At 39.1% G+C, this 19225-nt stretch overlaps 1 protein-coding gene across 1 annotated transcript; it reads right to left on the bottom strand.

Annotated features, from left to right (window-relative positions):
• Positions 1-56: 56 nt before the first annotated feature.
• On the bottom strand, positions 57-17902 carry pan3 (poly(A) specific ribonuclease subunit PAN3). Its single transcript, XM_066646409.1, has 18 exons — positions 17246-17902; positions 15734-15855; positions 13721-13793; positions 13566-13636; positions 12883-13027; positions 12122-12348; positions 11928-12032; positions 10266-10323; positions 9391-9552; positions 9000-9116; positions 8802-8903; positions 6215-6380; positions 5144-5231; positions 4904-5043; positions 4005-4134; positions 3069-3133; positions 2406-2544; positions 57-1991 (listed from the first exon to the last, which is right to left on the bottom strand). The coding sequence occupies exons 1-18, from the start codon at positions 17580-17582 to the stop codon at positions 1851-1853; spliced, it is 2388 nt and encodes a 795-aa protein (XP_066502506.1). The 5' UTR covers positions 17583-17902; the 3' UTR covers positions 57-1850.
• Between the last annotated feature and the right edge of the window lie 1323 nt (positions 17903-19225).

Genomic DNA, 19225 nt, shown 5'->3' with positions numbered 1-19225 from the left:
ACTGGAGTGCGATTCCTGGGGTAATCATGATACATCAGCTATGGGGTGGCTGGGCACATTAGGTAAGGGTTGGTTAGAGAGTGCTTTTGAAGGGGGCTTGGCACTGGTTTGACCAAGTTGTTTACTCACTTTTTGCTAAAAACAGAAAGGGGAGGGGGGGGTATAAGTGTACAATATCTGAACACAGCATCCTCACATCAGCTCAGTGTAACATGCTCCACCCTGACCCCATCTCAGTCCACTGTGGATCAGCCAAACCTGCTGTTCAACTTCCGCCTAGCTTCCACTCAGAGATTGGAAAGGGTCACCAATGACAGGTCAAACACATTCAATCATTGGCTTATTCGGGAGTCGTCCTGAGAGAATTCCAAACTGCTCTGAGTGCAAAAACAAAAACAGAAAATAAAAAGCTCACAAACATCCCCCCTTTGCCCAACTTTGCTACGCTAGATGTCAAGCTGTGGCAGATTTGTTTTTTCCAGCACACCTGCAATTACATGATTTTGAGGTTTAAAGAGGAAACCTTAGAAAGGCTAAATCAAACACAACACCCCCTTCTATTCCCACCCTCTCAGGAACTCCTGCTGGGATTGGTCCACAATTTTAAATCAGAGAGGTGAGCATGATCTTCTAGCATCCATCATGTACCACTGCACAACAAAGAGAACCAGCAAGTTACATCACATTATATCTCTATTGGTTCCCAAAGTCCATTATGATGTCCAGTCTTGAGACCATCAGAGAGGTGTGGGGAAACATGAAGTAGAGAAAAATAGAGAGAAATGAAAGCATGAAAGTGAGATCTGGGCATAAACAGGTTGCTCCACAAAAGGGGCTAAAGGGAGGAGACATTCCACAAAAGAGGCAGAACTGGTTCCCTTTCTAATGTGGTCCAGTTTTTTGGTTCCTTTCCAGACCCAGAAAGCCTGACTGAAAGATAACAAAACAATTAATTCTTGAAAACTGAATTTGTCACATTGCAAAAGCATTCATGAAAATTTGAAACAAAATGGAGGTTGCATAATTCTGCATTAATAAAATCATACCCAGCAACAGGAGTAAGCACCCCTCTGTCAGTGCCACCAAATTTAATGGACAACACCCATCCAACCAGCAACACTTCTCCCTCAATCACACCTGACTTGATGGGGGCTAAGGGACATACAACACCAGACTGCCACACATTTGCTCAGTGGTCAGCCTTAATAACGTTTTGCCTTTCCCACACCAACAAACCCATCAATTTGTTCTAGTGAGGCTGGAGGTGACAAGTGGTCAGGGTTCAGCATACGTGGCAAAAGTGGTCAGTCCCAACTTGCAGTGCCTAAATAGACCTAATCAATGGAGACGTACAAAAACCACAACCCACTTTTTTGAAAAGCCAGTCCCCATCCGTTTTGTGTGAGGTCTCGGTGCACCTTGAGGGCACCACACACAATCACTTTGTTTTTTTTGTTTTTTTTTGTTTTTTTAAAAAGGGAACAAAAACAAAAACTTAAAATTTTTAGTGCATCCTCCACAGAAAAATAAAAACCAAGAAAATAAAAATAAAAGCAGGAAAAGTCTTTTTTTCCTTTTTTCTTTTTTGTCATGATCCTTGTTCCCCAAGTCTAAAAAAATTCATCACAGCTGTCAACAAGTCCATAATTCGGTAGCTGTGGGTTTATGAAAACTAAAAAAATATGCTTTAGAAAAAAACTTCCTTTCTGGACAGGACAGTGTATCTGACTGGAGGTGAACAACCAGCTGGCTCCGCCCTGGCCATGAGATCATCATTCTGCGCCCATCGTCCATCACTGTAGTGCAATGTGCTCAGGTTCAGGCAGTCCCACCCCTTGCCTGTGGGGGCGCTACAGAGGGCCATTGCCAGCAGCCAGCAGTTCCTGGAAGGTGCTGTCAAAGCATCGTTTCAGGTCCGAGTACGTCACCACCAGCACACTCTTCTCATCCCGAGACACTAAACTGATCTTCTCCGGGACCCCAGCATCCAGCTGAGAACAAAAGACAAGAGTGTGAGAACTTTAATCAACAGACACAGCTCCAGGACACAAAATTAACTAAATTAATGTCTTCAGACTGGTTAGTTCCTGACAATGCTTAAAATAAAGCACAGTCATACCTCAACATTTATAAATATTACTTTTCCTGTAATCTTTCATTGATCCCCACTCATGATTGAGAGGAATACAGAGTTAACTACGAGATCCTCTTGGATACAGTGTTATAATTGGGAATGTGTGTCCTGGCATGGATAAAAATGCTTATTTCCAATGCATGTTTGCTAGAATGTTCTCTAGAATTGGTTCCAACATAGTGTGAGATTTATGCTCGATGCAGATGACTTGGTACCTCCAAGGTCATAATATTACTATTTGATAACCAAAAACAAGCAAAAATGGGTCCACCTTATTGAGACAGGACACAATGTGGCTCAAGTCGATCCAGGGTGTGCCAGCCTCCGTCACCTGGTGGAAGAGGTGATCTCTGAAGAGCTTCAGTAGGTAACGATCCCCCGTCTCTGACCATGTGGGGTCCTTTTGAAATCTGCAACAGTTCAAACTTAACACTGAACATTTTCTGTACATTTGGTGCATGTGTGTCTGTGTGCATGTGTAGGCAGCAGCGAGAAAAGATTTTATCTTTCACTTTAAGATCAGATTAATGATACTCTGAATCACAGTTTGTGTTGCTTCTGTACACTGTCAACTTTGCCAATTTGGAAGAGATAAATGGTCAGTTATAGAAAGAACTCTGAGTCCATGCAGAACTACTGATAGCCACTGCGATAAGCTATTTCAGCACAGAGGAAGCATATCATTGAATGTGTTTATTTTCTACAGTGACAAAACCAAGCTAAATATGGAGTTTTATCTTACTTAAGACTAAACTACTTAAAATTTCAAAGCAAGCACAAAGTCAAAGCAAGCACAAGATACTGCTCAGGGATAAATGAAAAAATCTCTACAGGACGCTTTAATCTGAATATGAATGGCCATGGAATTAGCATTAGAAGACATTCTTGCTTAAATAATGAAGTGAAAAGTTGAGAAAGGGAATAAAGGACTTACTCTGGCCTCTCATTGATGGTTCCCAGCTTGGCCAGTAGGCGGAATAATCGTCCGTTCTGCACCTCCTACAAATGGTAGCAGAAATGGGTGAGAGTTTTACATTAACACAACACGTTGGCTTCATTTCTGGGAAAAAATAAAAATAAAAAAAAAAGAAGAAAAAAAAAACCTTCCTGTATATACTTCCAAAGTAATTTGGAAATACAATTAATTCCCTTTATTGGCACAACGGATTCAAACCTTTCAATAAAGCTTTACGTTTCCCTTTATTATTGTAAGGATTTTTAAGTAACCACCAGCAGTTTCATTTGACACTTTGGTCACTGTGATTGTAAATATGACATACCACATACAGACATCATCTGCATGGGTAACAGAAACAAGTGCAGCCCAACCCTGCAGTAGTTTAACTGCATTCATGACACGTGGCCACAGAGGCCAGAAGAATGATCATTAATTTAATAACAATTGATGGCTGTACATGGCTCATACTGTAATTTATATAATCTGTTACTTAATATTATGCTACAGTTAATCCATACAATGCAATTTGCTGAAAGGCATTTTGAGCGTCAGAGTCTCTCCACTTTATACACAAGTAGCCTATACTACCGGTACATTTTTTGTGGAAGCTTGCTCATTCACAAGTATCTTTAGGTCTTTTCAGGTCATATTTTTAACCACATGGGTCCGGGCTTTCTCACTGTACTCTTTTAATGTCTCTGAAAACAAAGTGTTTGCTTTAGTTGTGTGCAGTTTCACACCTTCAGAATTTCACACATTCACAAGCAAACACAGCAACACACAACAAACATATCTAGAGATCACGCCAACCAGCCCCTAAAGACCTTCTCACACGCAGCCTCAACATAACCCAGCTCCATCCTACAACTCGTTAATAAACACAGCATGCTGCCTAATTGACTGAGTGTTCACCTTTGCCAGATCTTCCTCAATTACATCATTCCTCATCTGTGACGCATCAAGCTGTGTGTAGAAGCGGGCTCCAATCATGGGCATGATGTCATTGACACTACGCAGACGACTCTGATCTGACAGCAGGTACCTGCAAGAAGTATATGACAACAGGAGCAGAAAAAATGTGTATAAACCCTAGAGAATTTACAGCATAAAAAAACACTGGGTCTCATCTCTCCACATCTTTTTGCAGATAGAAATACATGGGATCATACACACTACATAACTTTTAAGCATTTAAACATAATCTAAAATGCATTTTCAGTTAACCACAGATCCTATTTAAGTATGGGGCATCATTTTTAAGCAGAGAAGAGTTCTTTAATTGCATGTAAGTGCACTGTCGACATTATTCTGCTCAATAGGCCAACTGCTGCTAGAACTAGTGGGGTCTGAATAAACTTTTCTAGAGAATGATAGATACAACTATCTACCATAACAAAGCAAACATCTACAGGCAATAAGAAAACATTTACCCATGTTCTTTAAGAGAACAGTGTGAGGAAATCTTACAGGCTGATCTGTATATACTGATCAGGATATATAATTCCAATATTTGAAAGCCAGACTTCAGTGCATTTCAACCATTTTCCTACTTCATCATGGACAAATCAACATGGATTGATTTGACCAGACAAGATTTTCCATTAAATCCACCTTCCACCTTTCAATGGAAAATTACAATGCAAAATGCTATGCTGTCCAGGACCAAGCTTGTTTGAGAACCCATTTGAGACATCACCCTTAGATCCGTTAAGTGCCTAATTCACTATGTACAATTTAGTTGGTGTATTTTGGTGGAAGAGGTGGTGTATTTGCAGGTCTGTATGTGTAGAAATATGCAATTAATGTCATACAGAATGAGATTCTTGAGGTCTGATGAGTAGTTAATGGACACCAGCTCCATGGCTTTCTGTAGGTTCTCTCTCTGAATGCCAGCCAGAGAGTTGCAGGCCAAGGCCAACACTACCTTCCCCAAGGAAATAAGATCGGCTTGCTGGAGAAAAGAGAGAACCGTATTGGCACAGTTTCAGGAGAGGTAATATAAAGAACTGTGAGTTGTACCACACAAACACACAGGGTAGATGTAGACTTACCTGGTACTGCGGCATGAGCGCCAGGTGGTTGGTCTGACTACTGTCAAACGTTAAGACATCAAGCACTCCAACACAATTCACTCGTAACCTACGAAAGAGATAAACAACATTAGGATATTTCTTGTAACATCTACACTTGACATGCTTTTTCTTCCCACAAAATAAAACAAATTAATTCACAAAAGTATTCACAATTAAAATGAGATTATTTTAATATATACTGGTAATGTGAGGCAATTTTATAAAACTAATACTGTCATCAGACGAACATCTATATTTGACTTATGTCCCAACCTGACCCACAAATACAAAAATGCATTGAATACACTCAAACATTCACCTCCGAATTTGTGTGTGCATATGAAAAGTATTGCCATAGATATACCTATCCTAGATAAAGCATTAATCATCTCACCATCATTGTTTCAGGAACAGAAAACAAGGCTTAAATATAAGCGAAGAAACTTCCGCAATCATATCCAACAAAAGGAGGTATAGCATCAGCCTCAATTAATGTGGGTTCTTCTGGTATGTGCTGCAGATAATGTCCTTGTTAGGTTTAATAAACTATTTTTCTAAAGAAAAAAATCAGATCACTTTAATATACTACTAAATATATTACTTAACCAAATGAAATGTATACATTTACTAATTTAAAAATATAACAGCTCACTCATTATTAACCATATCAAATCCCACCTAAAATCTAGCTAATACACCCCCAGTGACACACAACACCACCAACCTTAGAGAGTGAGGCAAGTGCATGCTTTCTCTGAGACATGCAAACCCAACCACTGCTTTTTACTGAATAAGCTAATGCAAAATGACAAGAAACATCAACATCCTGGAGATTACCTACTGCTCAGATCTAACACGTTTGTCAACTTGCCTGCACTGGGCTTGTGTGATGGAAAGATGTGTGCCATCCCACGTATCCAGAAAGAGAGTCTTAGTGTGCTCTCTTGGATTCCTGGCCTAAAAGGCATCAACCTGGCTCAAACTTACACAAAAAAGGAATCTTCCTGTGTGTGTCTATGTGCAGGTGTGTGTGCGCGCGCGTGTGTGTACCGGGTTTTTCCAGTGATTAGAATTTTGCTGGGATCCATGACCCTGCAGGCCAGACCAGCGGTGTGGATGGAGCGCAGCGCTGAACTTAGCTGAACAATGTAGGCCCAGATTAGAGACTCAGGCAGCAGACCGGCATGCTGCCTTGGTGGTGGGGGCTCATGTTGACCTAGGGGAACACACACATAAACATGCATACATAAAAAATATTATCTATTTGTGGGGACGACACAGAACCTCATACAAATTTAATTTAAAAGTAGTAACTAATTATGCATCCTTTAGCTATCTGAGATTGATAAGTGGAGCAGAGTACACTGTACACCTCCATTGTAATTCATAATAAAGTAATCACAATAATCCATTTTTTATCAAAAGATAAAAAGGGGTATATCTGAATCACTTTATGCTTAGTGCAGCTGTCAATGCACAAAAACCAATCAATCTGTTGCAGTCTCTAGTTCAGTGTTTCCCGATCATTTTTTCACGTTTCTGTCATTTTTAAAAAGGAAAGAACCCTACTGACACTAAACACCTAAAACTACACATTAGACACGTTCTAACGTGCCTATGGCTTGCTAATAATATAACACAGTCATTGTGAAACCTGGGCTTGTTTAGGTGAAAACTGATTTGGTATCCTGGCTGGAGTTTCTGGTCAATTTACCTTATTTTTTTAACCCCTTGCATTAAAAAATAAATAGATAAAAAAGTAACTCAGACATGAGAAACTCAGCTCACAGATAAGTTGTGGAATATGAAAGCACAACTGAGGCTGTGCTGTTAGTGATGGCTGTATACTCTTTCCCAGCTGGCAGCCAAAGGCTCTCCAAAAGGAGATTCACAGAATTTCATGTTTAAGCCACGATCCTGTCTCATGTCTAATCACTGCCCTTGTGCCTGTTAAGACAAAGTGTTCGTGTGGGCTACAGCAGATAAGCTAAAGGTTGCACAACTCTGAATCTGGAGGCTGGTGTTCAGCAAAGATTTGTGATTCCCCTGTTAAAGTGCGGACTCTAAACCAAACAGTTCATAAATGAGTTGAGTCAGGTGTGTGTGAGCAGAAAAATCTCATCATCAATCTTCAAATGTTGTGAAATTATTTTACATAAAACTAAAGCTTTGGGTGAATTCTTGTTATTTTTAAGATATTTGCAAGTATTTGCAAGAAAGAAGGTTTTCATCTCTCTCTTGCATTCATAAATTGAGTTAATTAAGATGTACACTAGCTTTGCACATCATTCCCTGTCTGATGGTAAGCTGCATATTGTATTTCTCCAGTTAGAAATGCCTCCCTCAGTTCATAAATCTGACTCTGCAGCAGTAGAGTTTGGTGATTTTGACCCATCTTTTCACGCAGTACTCCAAACAGGCAGCTTTGCTGTGGTCTTGCTACAAAGTTTACACAAATTGCACTACAGCAAAATTGCTCTCAGATGCATAAGGAAGTTTTTGCAATAAGTGCTTAACAGTGAAAAAGCAATGTCTGAGCAGAACAGGCATTTCTCTGTATCACCCTATTCACAAACACCTCTTCGGTCTTGAATTCTCTGAACTCAAGTTCAGCAAAACAATAGCTATATTTAAGAGCTTCTACAGACACCATGGCACTTTTTCACATCAAATTTTCCTGCTTCTCAGTTTGCTCTTTAAGTAGTTTGAGTACTTGTTAAAAAGTTACAAGTGTTGCTTTTAGTCTGTGTTTAGGGCAATACAGAAGCCTCTTGCAGCAAACAAAAGATCAGTACAGTGAAGAGTATATTAAATGGATTCACTTTTACTGAATAGATCTCAGAATATATTCACAATACTGTACTGTCCTTTGCTGTAAGAGGGTGCCGTAATGCCCGCAGGACCTTCTGAAGTTCTCCTGAAATATGTATCCAGATCTTTTTCCAAGCATGAAGCAATGACATATGTTAATAAGGTAGCTAAAAAATGATAAAATTCAGGAACATAAGTTAATTTAAAAAAATAATAATTATAATTAAAACATTTTAAAATATTGCTGTAGGTCATGCTCTACTGCATTGGGAAGGCTGTGACATGCAGTAACAGTAAGCTGCACTGCTGCCCCGAACACTGCTTCCCCCATCAATCTCACAGTTTTAGGTACTGGACTCCACCTGGTGCAGGAGCAGTTTCAACCACCATTTCCTCTTTCTCCGCTTCACACGCACAGCTGCAGTCTAGCTCTCAATACGCTCTGGAATTCAAAGGGTCTTCAAAAACACAGATACAGGAATAGAAGCAGCAAGAGGGTTCCACCTCAAAAAGAGTGGATGGTCCCCTTTTAAATGCATAATTCACCAGGGGATCTATGGCAGGGGCAACAATACACATCAAAACACCAGGAAAAACCAAAGCAATTTCACTTAGCTTACTCCTGTATTCAGTCGTTAAGGATTTAATAGGTAAATTGCATCAATACCACTAGAGTAGTTTGAAACAGAAACCAAGTCAGGGAGACGTAGGAGAAATAGTAATAATAAAAATAATTATAGTACTCTACAAGCTTTGTGTACCAATACTGACCCAGATATGGTCAGCAAATGCTGTTGTTTTTTGTGACCATTTAACAGCAACTCACCCCACTTCCTTTTGGTGAAGTAAGAGTCAGCCGTTGGGTCGTTGAAGTGCCTGCTGTACATGGTCTCGGCCCCGGCATGGAAATCATAAGAGAACACCAATGCTGTGTGAGATACACAAACAGTAATTCAGCAACTAATTCTCCAATTCAAAGTCATTTTAGCATGTCTACATGAGCATTACAAGCACATATACTTACAGTGGTCTCCAAAAGCTTTGGTGGTAAAAACCTCTCTGAGAGTGACAGCGTTGGAGTGCTGGATCTTCTTCCACATGTCTACCAGCATCATGCACTTTGTGTTGACCAGCCTGAAGCCTAATAACACATAAACAAGAAATGGCACCAAACTGACTTCAGTGGGTATACAGTGTAGTTATTAAGATACATGTACTTTGCATTTTTATTCACTGGACATGTTATCAGAAAGACCACTTTCTAACCATACAAAATATTAATCTTTAGGATAACATTTCCCACAAAATGGCCAATCAGTGTAGATAAAATTTATGCAGAGATGTCTTATAACCTTTGTGAATATGAAGTCTTATGTAACAGTTAAAGTGGTTTTGTGGCCTATACTGTATCTCACCATGTATCCTCCTGAGGCAGTATGGCAAGTCATCTTTACTGTTGACCGCTTTGTAACAGGAAGTGATATAACTGAAATTGCTGGTTTTCTGTAAGCGGTTGGGAGGAGGAAGGGGCTCCAGTGGAAAGAGGCTGTGATAGCTGTCCACCTCAGATGGAACTCCTAAATGCAACAATGAGATTATTATTACCCCTCTTACGGTTTGAAAATGTATGTTGTCTCTGAATAATACAGAAGGGTCTTTTTTTTCTAGCAGTGACCATTCAACCAATGGAATGAGACATTGTCATGTTTATTTTGAATTAATAATCAAATAGTTTATTTTATATCTCTTATCAGATTAACAAGGCCATTGTTGTCACTGTGTGTGAAATGTGACTGGTGAGCTGCCAATGAGCAATTAAAGGTGTTAAAAGGGAGGAGAGACAGCCAACTAGTGTGAGAAATTGCACCTTTCCACATAAACAGAATTTCTGTGATAAACCCAGCATTATAAGAGAGCGTAAGTGAACAGAAATAAATGAATGCATAAAGCAAAAGTCAGACCTCCATACATGGCTAAAATTACATTTTAAAGCTCAAGTACAATGTATCTGAGTAGACTATGCTAATCCGTCTTTCTTTGTGTGTGTGTGTATAAAGACATGTTGCAGAATGTCTAAATAAGCTCCAAGAAAGACTGTAGAAAACTTCTAACAGAAAGTGAATCCTTTCCACACACCAGACAAAGGATGTGGTTTCTTTTAGACAAAAAGATGAATACAGACAACGACCACAATCCAGACATTGTTCACAGACACACACTATAGTAACAATCAGGACAAGTCACAATTCATAACAGCAATTATATCAAATAACACAGTCAAGAGACTTACCTGGGTTCTCTGACTGATCAATCTGGGCCATTGTTATCAAATGCCTGTTTATCAACTCCTGAGTATGGAAGAAACATGAGTTAGACACAGCTTGTCATCTCAAATCTGTATTTGAATAGACGACTACAGCCTCATAGGATAAATGGGTACCTTTAGCTTGATGGCAGAAATACAAATTGGATTTATATACAGTGATCCCTCGTTTTTCGCAGGGGATGGGTTCCAAAGACCACCCGCGAAAAACGAATTTCCGCGAAGTAGAGGAAAGATATTTTTATGTATTTAATGTGTATTTGGACTTTTAAAACCCTCCCTGTGCTGTTAACAACTCATCCTTTGCATTAAACAGTCATTCTATAATGTTTTTCAGCTGGAACTACATGTGATATCCTACCAGTTTCTTTAATAAAGCTGTGATTTAGCGTAAGTAAATTTCACTCGGATGTGGACACGAACAATACATGTACTGTACGTAAGATACTACTTGTATTAAATACTTGTAAATGATAGATATATTTTGTCACCTACAGGCCTAGTCTAATACATGTAAATAATAAAAAAAATACTTTTGGCTATTCATCTTTCATAGATTTTCCTTCAATATCACAATATAGCGGCCATAAGCCCCCTTGAAAAAACCAGTGAAGTAGCGAGGGATTACTGTATTTTATACAGTGTAATAAAATGTCATTGTTGCAACAAGTTTGTGTAAGAAATTTCTTCAGTCCCAGCAATTCCACAATAAATCAAGAGTTATGATGGGAAAATGCATGTGTTTGGGAACCACAGCAAAATATAAAACACACACACACGTCGTTATAAATGACACCCTCCTTGTCCCCACTCACTGTCCATTCCCTCAGTTCCACTGACCATAGAGAAGCAGTTTGTAGTTCTACAAACTACAGTCCATCTTTTGCTCTGCATACATTGTTTTCTTTTTTCACCCTGTTCTTCAAAAGGTCAGAAACACCACAGGACCATCACAGAGCAGGTATGATTTGGTTGATGGGTCCTTCTCAGAGTTGCAGTGACACTGGTGTGCTGTTATGAGTGGATCAGACAGCAGTGCTGCTGGAGTTTTTTTTTTTTTTAAACCTGTCAATGTCACTGCTGAACAGAGAATAGTTAAACATCAAAATAATCAATCCAACAGCCTCATGTTACCAATGATAGACTAGAGAATGACCAACAAACTGTGCAGCAACATATGAGCTACTCTTTCAGACTTTATATCTACAAGGTGAACCAATGAGGTAGGTGTGTTTAATATAGTTGAGTGTTGTGCCTGATTCCTTTGTATCATCACAACACACAACCACGTCAGTGGTACTGTAAGCACTGAGAAAGACACATTACCCAAATCAAACCTGCTATTTGTGGTGGTCCTGACCGTTGAAGGACAGGTGAAAGTGAGCAAACAAAGTATGCAGAGCAAAAGATGCACTACTACCTATAACTGTAGATCTACATAGTGCTCCAGTATGCCAAGTAGAGCTAAGAGAATGACTACTGAGTATAGAAACAAGGAGTTGGTCATAATATTATGAATAATCTGTGCATGTTTTAATCAGCCAACAGATTATAAAGTGAAGGAGACTGGCCATAACTCTATACCTTTCAGAGTCATTAGAGTTTAGAAAGAGAGAGATGGGCAAGTACCTGTCGAAGTTCGTCTGCCATAAAAAAGGATGGTGCATTGGCTTTGAGCTGCATGTATGCCACATGAGGTGCTGTTTGTGGGTAGATGTGGTAAGTTGGAAATACCTGAAACAATAACATGTATCACAGGCCATAATTATTAATGTAAATATGACAAAAAAGAGAAAAGGGCAGCAGAAAAACAGAGACTATACCATTCCAGCCATGGGTGCAGGGGTGTTATCAGTGTAGAAATAGGTGGTCCCACCCACAGTCTCCTTCTGGATGATGTGGGCACCAGCTTGTTCGGCTGCAGTGGTGGGCACCATGTAATTGGCTGGGTTGGGGTTAGGGGTGTGACTACGTCGCCGTGGAGCAGGGGAAGTGTGAGGCGTGATTTTGGGGGAGTGAAGAGGAGATGATCCAGCAGACAACGACATTCCTGTAAAAGAAGCCTAGTTACAAACAGCTCTCCATGATTGACTAATACATAATTTCAAAAGTAACTTACTATTGTTTCTATAAATCTCATATTCGTAATCTATCAACTAGATTTAACTAAATGTAATTTTATTTCAGTTACTATATAGATAAAACTGTGATTTAATCCTCTTATTGCCTTTATTCTTTTGCTTGATAACACAAACATTACACACAGGTGCCCTATGAAGGTATACACTGTTCTTTAATAACCTTAAACTTCCATTATGTTGAAACTAAACATTAACTATACTGTCCCATATGTATTGTGTTGTATAATGCAAACATGCAGATAATATAAATTTTATAGTGCCTTATTATAGTGATTTATTTCCCCAAAATCAACTTCAGTGTTGACTGACTGACACACTAAAATCCAACGAATGCAGCATTTTACACATGTGGTAAACATGGGAGACATACAAAGACCAGAAGGAAGAAGAAATTGAGGTCCTTGCTTTAAGCATAGGACAGAGTGGTTTTAAACATCACTCACCAGGAGCAAGACCAGCTGCAGGAGAGCCACTAAGACAGGGGTGGGGAAAGAGTGGTGAAGGAAACGAGGGCACGGCTGCCTGAGACATATTGGCCATACGAGGAGGTCCTTTAGGGATGAACTCTGTGGCTGCTGGATTAGGAGCCTTCTCAGAAACCCACACACAAAGCCAGAGATTCATTAAACAACAACTTCATATAGAAATGTACCTGAACTGTACATCATAAAATACAAGGCTCATCAAAATTGAATGCTTGCAAATTGCAAACAAAAAAGCAAAATGTTAAAGCAGTGCTGCATAACCACAAATGCTACAAAACTACTTTCCAGTGAAAACAGCCAAAGCATGCTCTCAACAAATGAATAAAAGTTCATAATGTTCATTATAACCGACAATTAAATAAACACATTTTTAAACTGACTTTTGCACAGCACTGTATATGAACCACACTAAATACAATGTCTCAGTAAGTTGTGAATTTCAAGGAAAAACCACAAAATCTACTGAAGCAACACATTGAACTGCTTAACTAAATATAGGGAACTTCAGTTCTGTCTGGACAAATTCATTATAAATATATGAATTAATGAGGTGGAAAATTGTTGACATATTTGTTTAAAAATAAATAAATTATTTAATATATATATAAAAAAGAGGACAGCCTCTCATTCAGTTGGCTCACCTTTCTCCTCTGTGTTATGCTCAAAGCACCAAAGTCACTAAAAAGCGAGGAAGTGGGGGAATTCACTGGATCTGCAGACGATACAAAAAAGTGATGGGCAAACAAGGCAATAAACAGTACTCAACTCCAACTGCAAGGAAAAGACTTTCTCTAACCATGAGCGCTGTGGCTGAAGTTCTTGGCACCATCGTTAAGAAGGCTTGGGGAGCTGCTGCTGCTGGTCATCCTCTGAACACATACAGGTCACAATTAAAGAGGTCCGCATTGACAAGCACATTCCCATAATCTGTAATAAGAACTTTTATTACAGTTTTTACTTAAAAATAAATAAATAAATAAAAAAAATAAAATAAAAAAAAAACAAAAAAAAAAACAGGTGTTTACTACTAAAGCTTAATACCAAAAAAGTGTCACAGTCCAGAATCTTTCAGTGATGCTTCAATACCAAATTATAAACCAAGTAAGCTGTAAGCAGTACAGTTACTTGCTAGATAAAATTTACCACATAAGATATTTAACTCCTCAAACAACTGTTAGTTATGTGATTTCAGAGGGACTTTTACAGTATTAATAAACAGGCAAAATCAGTTTTTTTTTCCTCTTTGCACTTATATTATAAGAAGCTTTTCATAATCCCTATAATCCACTCCTGCATTTGCATGCTTACTCTAAATATATATCTATATGTCAGTTTTAAGAGGTAAATATGCCCCAGGTCCTTCCTTAATTTGTTTCAAAAGAATTCAGTGGTTTCTGACACAGTGTTACCTATAAACCCTTATGATGGCTTGCCAAAATGATGAAGTAAGGTTTGTGTTTCCCCTTTTCAGGACAGCTGTAATACCCTCTGCCAAAGACTCCACATTTATTCTTTATTCTAGAGGATTTTTCCCCTCAAACCACTACCTAAAAACAGGCTTGTGAGGCAAGCCATTCTTTTTGGCAGACCAAGGACAGACTTCCTTTAATATACTCATCTTTACAGTAATGTGTTATGTTTCAAAATAATAATAATTATAAAAATAATTTATTTAAAAAATTAAAAAGACAACAGTGAACAAAAACCAAGGCTCTATGGCTATGAATTAAATAATGCATCTGGCAATGCATTAATGCACACTTTACAGTACTTTTACAGGACATACATTGACAAAAATAAAGATTCACTTAGGGGGTATTCACCCATCTCGTTTACTTTTTAGCAAATAAGCAAATCAAAGATGTGAAACAAAATGTAATGGCTGAATATTCTGGCTTCATGAAACATGATCTCAAACAAATAAAATAAAATTATTTGAATAAATGTCACTTTGTTCCACATTAAATCATGGAATAATTATATTTGCAGGATGTGTCACTGAGTTAATGCAAATCCTGAAGAAAAGTTTATCACTTTTGACCTGTTGCAAGATAAATTATCATCCTGCAAAATGACTTCATCACCAAAATATAGTGTACACCTGTGCACTGACTGTTTAAGTAACGATGGCCTTGTCCTTGGGTCATTCACCTTTCATGCAACGCTGCATCATAAATATGTAGAGGCAGCTTTACACAGGCAGTCATCTTTATACATTTGATTAGAACAGCATCAGAGAAATGTTCCTTCAACATCATCATTTTTGCCAATGCAGATATGCACCATGTCACTGAATGTCAATTAACCAAACACTATGATCGCTTTCCTTTAGCCCATAGCTTTCTTGTTTAGGTGTTGGTGCTGTAAGCACTCCCTTTTAACTGCAGACCTATTTCCAGTTTCAGACTAGTGCTGGTACTAGTTTCAGAAATGCAAACAACAAGGTGATTCCATAATTTTTTTATTTATATATTAGCTTTCCTCAATGTCATCTGGACTTTTTATAGGTCTGTCGCAATGACTAAACTGAAACTGTTTAGCAAGTTAATTTTAGGTAGATGGTCAATTTCAGGGTAATAATTCAAATACATTGTGTTTCCACATTCGCAAAGTTGCTCTCAACACAATGAATTCAAGTATGTGATTTTATATGCCACAGTTTCTCTAATTTTTCTAATATTTACATGCACTTAAAAAAAATGAAAACAGAACATATGTAGATTGATATCCTCTAAATATTTATAGACTTGAAACTGATGGGGTGAGGGGAAGAAAAAAAAAAAAAAACATACAATAAGGCCATACACACCTGCATCATCGAATACTTGGACTCTGCTGGACTCCCAAACCCATTGACCCCAATAAAGCTGCTGCTGAAGTAGGAGTTGGTCAGATTTGCATCACTTAGTGCTGCACTGTCCATACCTGGGACTGAAATGCAAGACAGAAAAAAAAAAAAAAAAAAAAAAAAAAAAGATCCATTAACTAGACATCACTAGATCAGTTCTCCATGAGGGTGGATACACGAGTCTCACCATAAACTTGAACCAGTGACATCAACATCAGGTGTTACATCTTGTTACAGTCCTGTAACAGTAACCTCAGTCTCCTGTTGCTGATGACAGTTCTCCAACATCTCCCACCATCTCCTCCTCCAGTCAGTAACCTATTTTGCCTCAGCACTCAAAGCTAGTCCAATGTTTATAACCTCAACATCAGTGATATATGACAAAGGCTATTGTTCATAATAAATTATTTTTAACTCTGTAAGGTGTACAGTGGTTTTTGAAACACAAAAAATTGTTCCAATGGCTGTGTATATTGATATCTTTGCCATGAACACCTGTATCAGTCAGAGTCGCAGGAAACAAAAATTAAGACTACGGGTTAATAATTAAGGTTAAAAAAATATACTCATCATCATCGTTTAAAGAAACTCTTGGGGGGGAAAAAACTCACTGACTGGTCAAAATCATCTGTTCCACCTTAAACGGTGCAGCATTTGATTCAGCAAGTTCATGTATTTTCTGAACAGAGAATGTGTCAGCCTACTACGCAAAACTCCACAATACCAGATCATTTCCTTCTTGGTCGGGCTTAAAAAGCCAAAGCCAGCTTGTTTGAACTTTCCGTACCGCCAGTAGGCTGCAGCATTTAAGGTGGAACGGGAAATTCTATTACTTTTGAATCCAGCTTAAGCATCTTTCGATTAAAAAAAAGCACAGCAAATAATAAACTGAAGCTTCCTTTGACCTCCATTTCCAGCGACTTCCCTCCGTTTCCCCGTGGTCAACAGAAAACTAAGCGCTGTATTGTTGTTGTTTTGGGAGGGAAGTAGGCCTTGAATCCCCGACCTTGATTTCTGAACAAGGCCCCTTGGGTCCAAACCGTCGAATAAACATTTTAGGCCCTGTGGCCTCTTGGATAAAACATTTTGGCTATTCTGGCTTTAGGTCTCACTTTTCACCTGAGAGAGTTACAGAAAATATGATCAAGTATGTGCTAAGTGCAAAGAAGAACAAAGTACAGACTGCAGACTAAGTTTTAGACCTGAAGTTTTAAGTTGTAATGTTAGCACCTTACTTTTTGTGAATTGACAATTCCCGAGTTTAAACTTAAATTCCACAGGCTTTTAAAGCTTAAGGGTAATTTACAATTCTTTACTGTGTCGTGTACCGCATAATGTTACAGCATATGTATAGAGAGATATCTTCACAGTTCAATTATTGGTAAATGGAAACTTGATGCCAAATAATAACATAAAATGTTTCTGCAAGCGAGCACCGTTTCCCTCCAATGAACAATAACAACCCGAACTCACTGCTCAGTAGCTGCCCTTCCAAGGCTGGCCCCAAACTGTCGCTCTTTTTGGGGACGCTTGCTGAAGCAGCAGTGGCCACTGCGGTGCCTCCGAGCGTGTAACCGGCTGCGCTCGTTCCACCTCCGGCCATGGAGAAAGGCACGGGGCTTCCTCCACCTCCACCGCCTCCGGCCACTACGCCTCCGCCGAGCACTGACGGATCCTCATGCACGAACTGACATTCCTCTCCATAAAAGCAGGTCTTGTCCTTTGCGTAATAGCGGCAAAACTTTACTTTCACGCCCGGGATCCCGACCCCACCGAGCGGAGCGGCTGAGGCTGGGTGTCCGCTGTTCATGGCACCACCGCCGCCGCAATGCCCTCGACCATAGACAGGGAGAAAGAGGGGAGAGACCGGGGCCCTTAAACACACTCTCAGCACACTGCTCCGCAGTGAAAAACCGCCCTGTCCGACTCGATTCAGGCGCACATCTCCGCTCCGCAAAAGTGCCTAAATGCGCCGTTATGCTAAATCCACTACCCGCCACCGCCGCCGTTGTTGGTATTATTGATGTTGTTGTTATTCAGCGCCGCCGTTTCTGTTGTTGTTTTCAGCTAAGCGCTAACTAGCCTCGCGGTGTATTATGGGAGCAGTTGCAGTGTGTATTAGTGGTCGCTAGGGGATTTTTAGCTTCACTAACGCTGAACATTAAAAAATCCACACAGAACAGGTATAATTTGAGTGGTCGACCATTCTCAGCGCAGCAGTGACCCTGACGTGCTGGGGGTTTTAGTGTGTGTTGTGCTGGAACGATTGGATCGGACACAGCAAAGTTGATTGAGTTTTTAAACAGAGTGCCCACTCACTGTCCACTCTCTCACACCCTCATACGTTGTTGGCCAACCATGTAGAGTCAGAGATAGTAGCTCATCTGTTGCTGCACAGTTTGTGTTAATGTTAACATCTTCCAATGTTCTCTTCCAAAGTTCTCCAATAAATATGACAGTTTGTTTTTCTTTTATCTATTCTAATTCCAACTTATGTTCAACAATATTGCATAATATGTATATTTAAAAAAAATAAACTGCTGTCTTAAAATTCAGATGTGAATTATTTGAAGACACTGCTATGACATTACAATAAATCTTTAAAAATATGTTTTACTTAAAAACTCATTAATAAAATAGAAATACTACATAAATAATCAACGCATGAGATACAAGAGGGTTTAACTGCAGCATAGATAATTTAGTCAATTATTCATTAATTGATTGCTTGCAACTGTCTATCTAGTTCAGGGTCATGTTGGGTCCAGAGCCCACATGCAATCACAAGGCAGGGACAAATCCTACAGGTAGGCATCAGTCCTTCACATGGCAAAACACACTCACACATTCCCACTTCACACATGGACAAATTTGAGTAGAGAATCCATCTACCAAAGTGTGTTTTTGGACTGTTACAGGAAACACAAGCACCCAGAGGAAACCCACACAGACACGGGGAGAACACACCAAACTCCTCACAGACATTAACCCACCCGGAGCAGGGTTCAAACCCACAATCCTAGGACAGCAACACTGCTTGTTGCCCCACAATGACAATGACATAAACATTAGAGCTAATTACCTACAATAATATGTTCAAGATATGTAGCAGAAAGTACAAAATATTTATGCTTCCAAATTGAGCACATAAGTCAATTTTAATTGCTACAAATGAAAAATTGATGTTTCATTAAAATTAATGGCACAATGCAAAAGTATTAATAACTTAAAATTTAAAAAATATTGAGTGGAATCAATTTAGGTTGCATTTGGTTTCTTGCTGATTCTGATGGTTTAATGTTATAAACAAGGCATGAAGTGTAACCATGTACACAATATTTTACGCAAATAAAAGGCTTTGTTTCAAGCTATCTTGCTGTTGCTACAAAAATTGTCACCTTTGAGAGGAAACCACGAGAGAAGCGAGAGAGAGAGAGAGGGTCATGTGGTCCC

Source organism: Hoplias malabaricus, chromosome 1 (genome assembly GCF_029633855.1).
Source record: "Hoplias malabaricus isolate fHopMal1 chromosome 1, fHopMal1.hap1, whole genome shotgun sequence".
NCBI classification, from domain to species: Eukaryota; Metazoa; Chordata; class Actinopteri; order Characiformes; family Erythrinidae; genus Hoplias; species Hoplias malabaricus.
Note: the sequence above shows the minus strand (reverse complement) of the source record. Positions and strands in the feature narration are given on the sequence as shown.

Bases quoted from the DNA above. Each gene is read 5' to 3' on its own strand.
- pan3 (XM_066646409.1), bottom strand. From the start codon at position 17,582: ATGAACAGCGGACACCCAGCCTCAGCCGCTCCGCTCGGTGGGGTCGGG. The intron at 13,637-13,720 runs GTTAGAGAAAGT...TATCGTCTGCAG, and splicing joins CTTCAGCCACAGCGCTCATG to ATCCAGTGAATTCCCCCACT. The intron at 5,232-6,214 runs GTACACACACGC...TCTCTTTCGTAG, and splicing joins CTAATCACTGGAAAAACCCG to GTTACGAGTGAATTGTGTTG.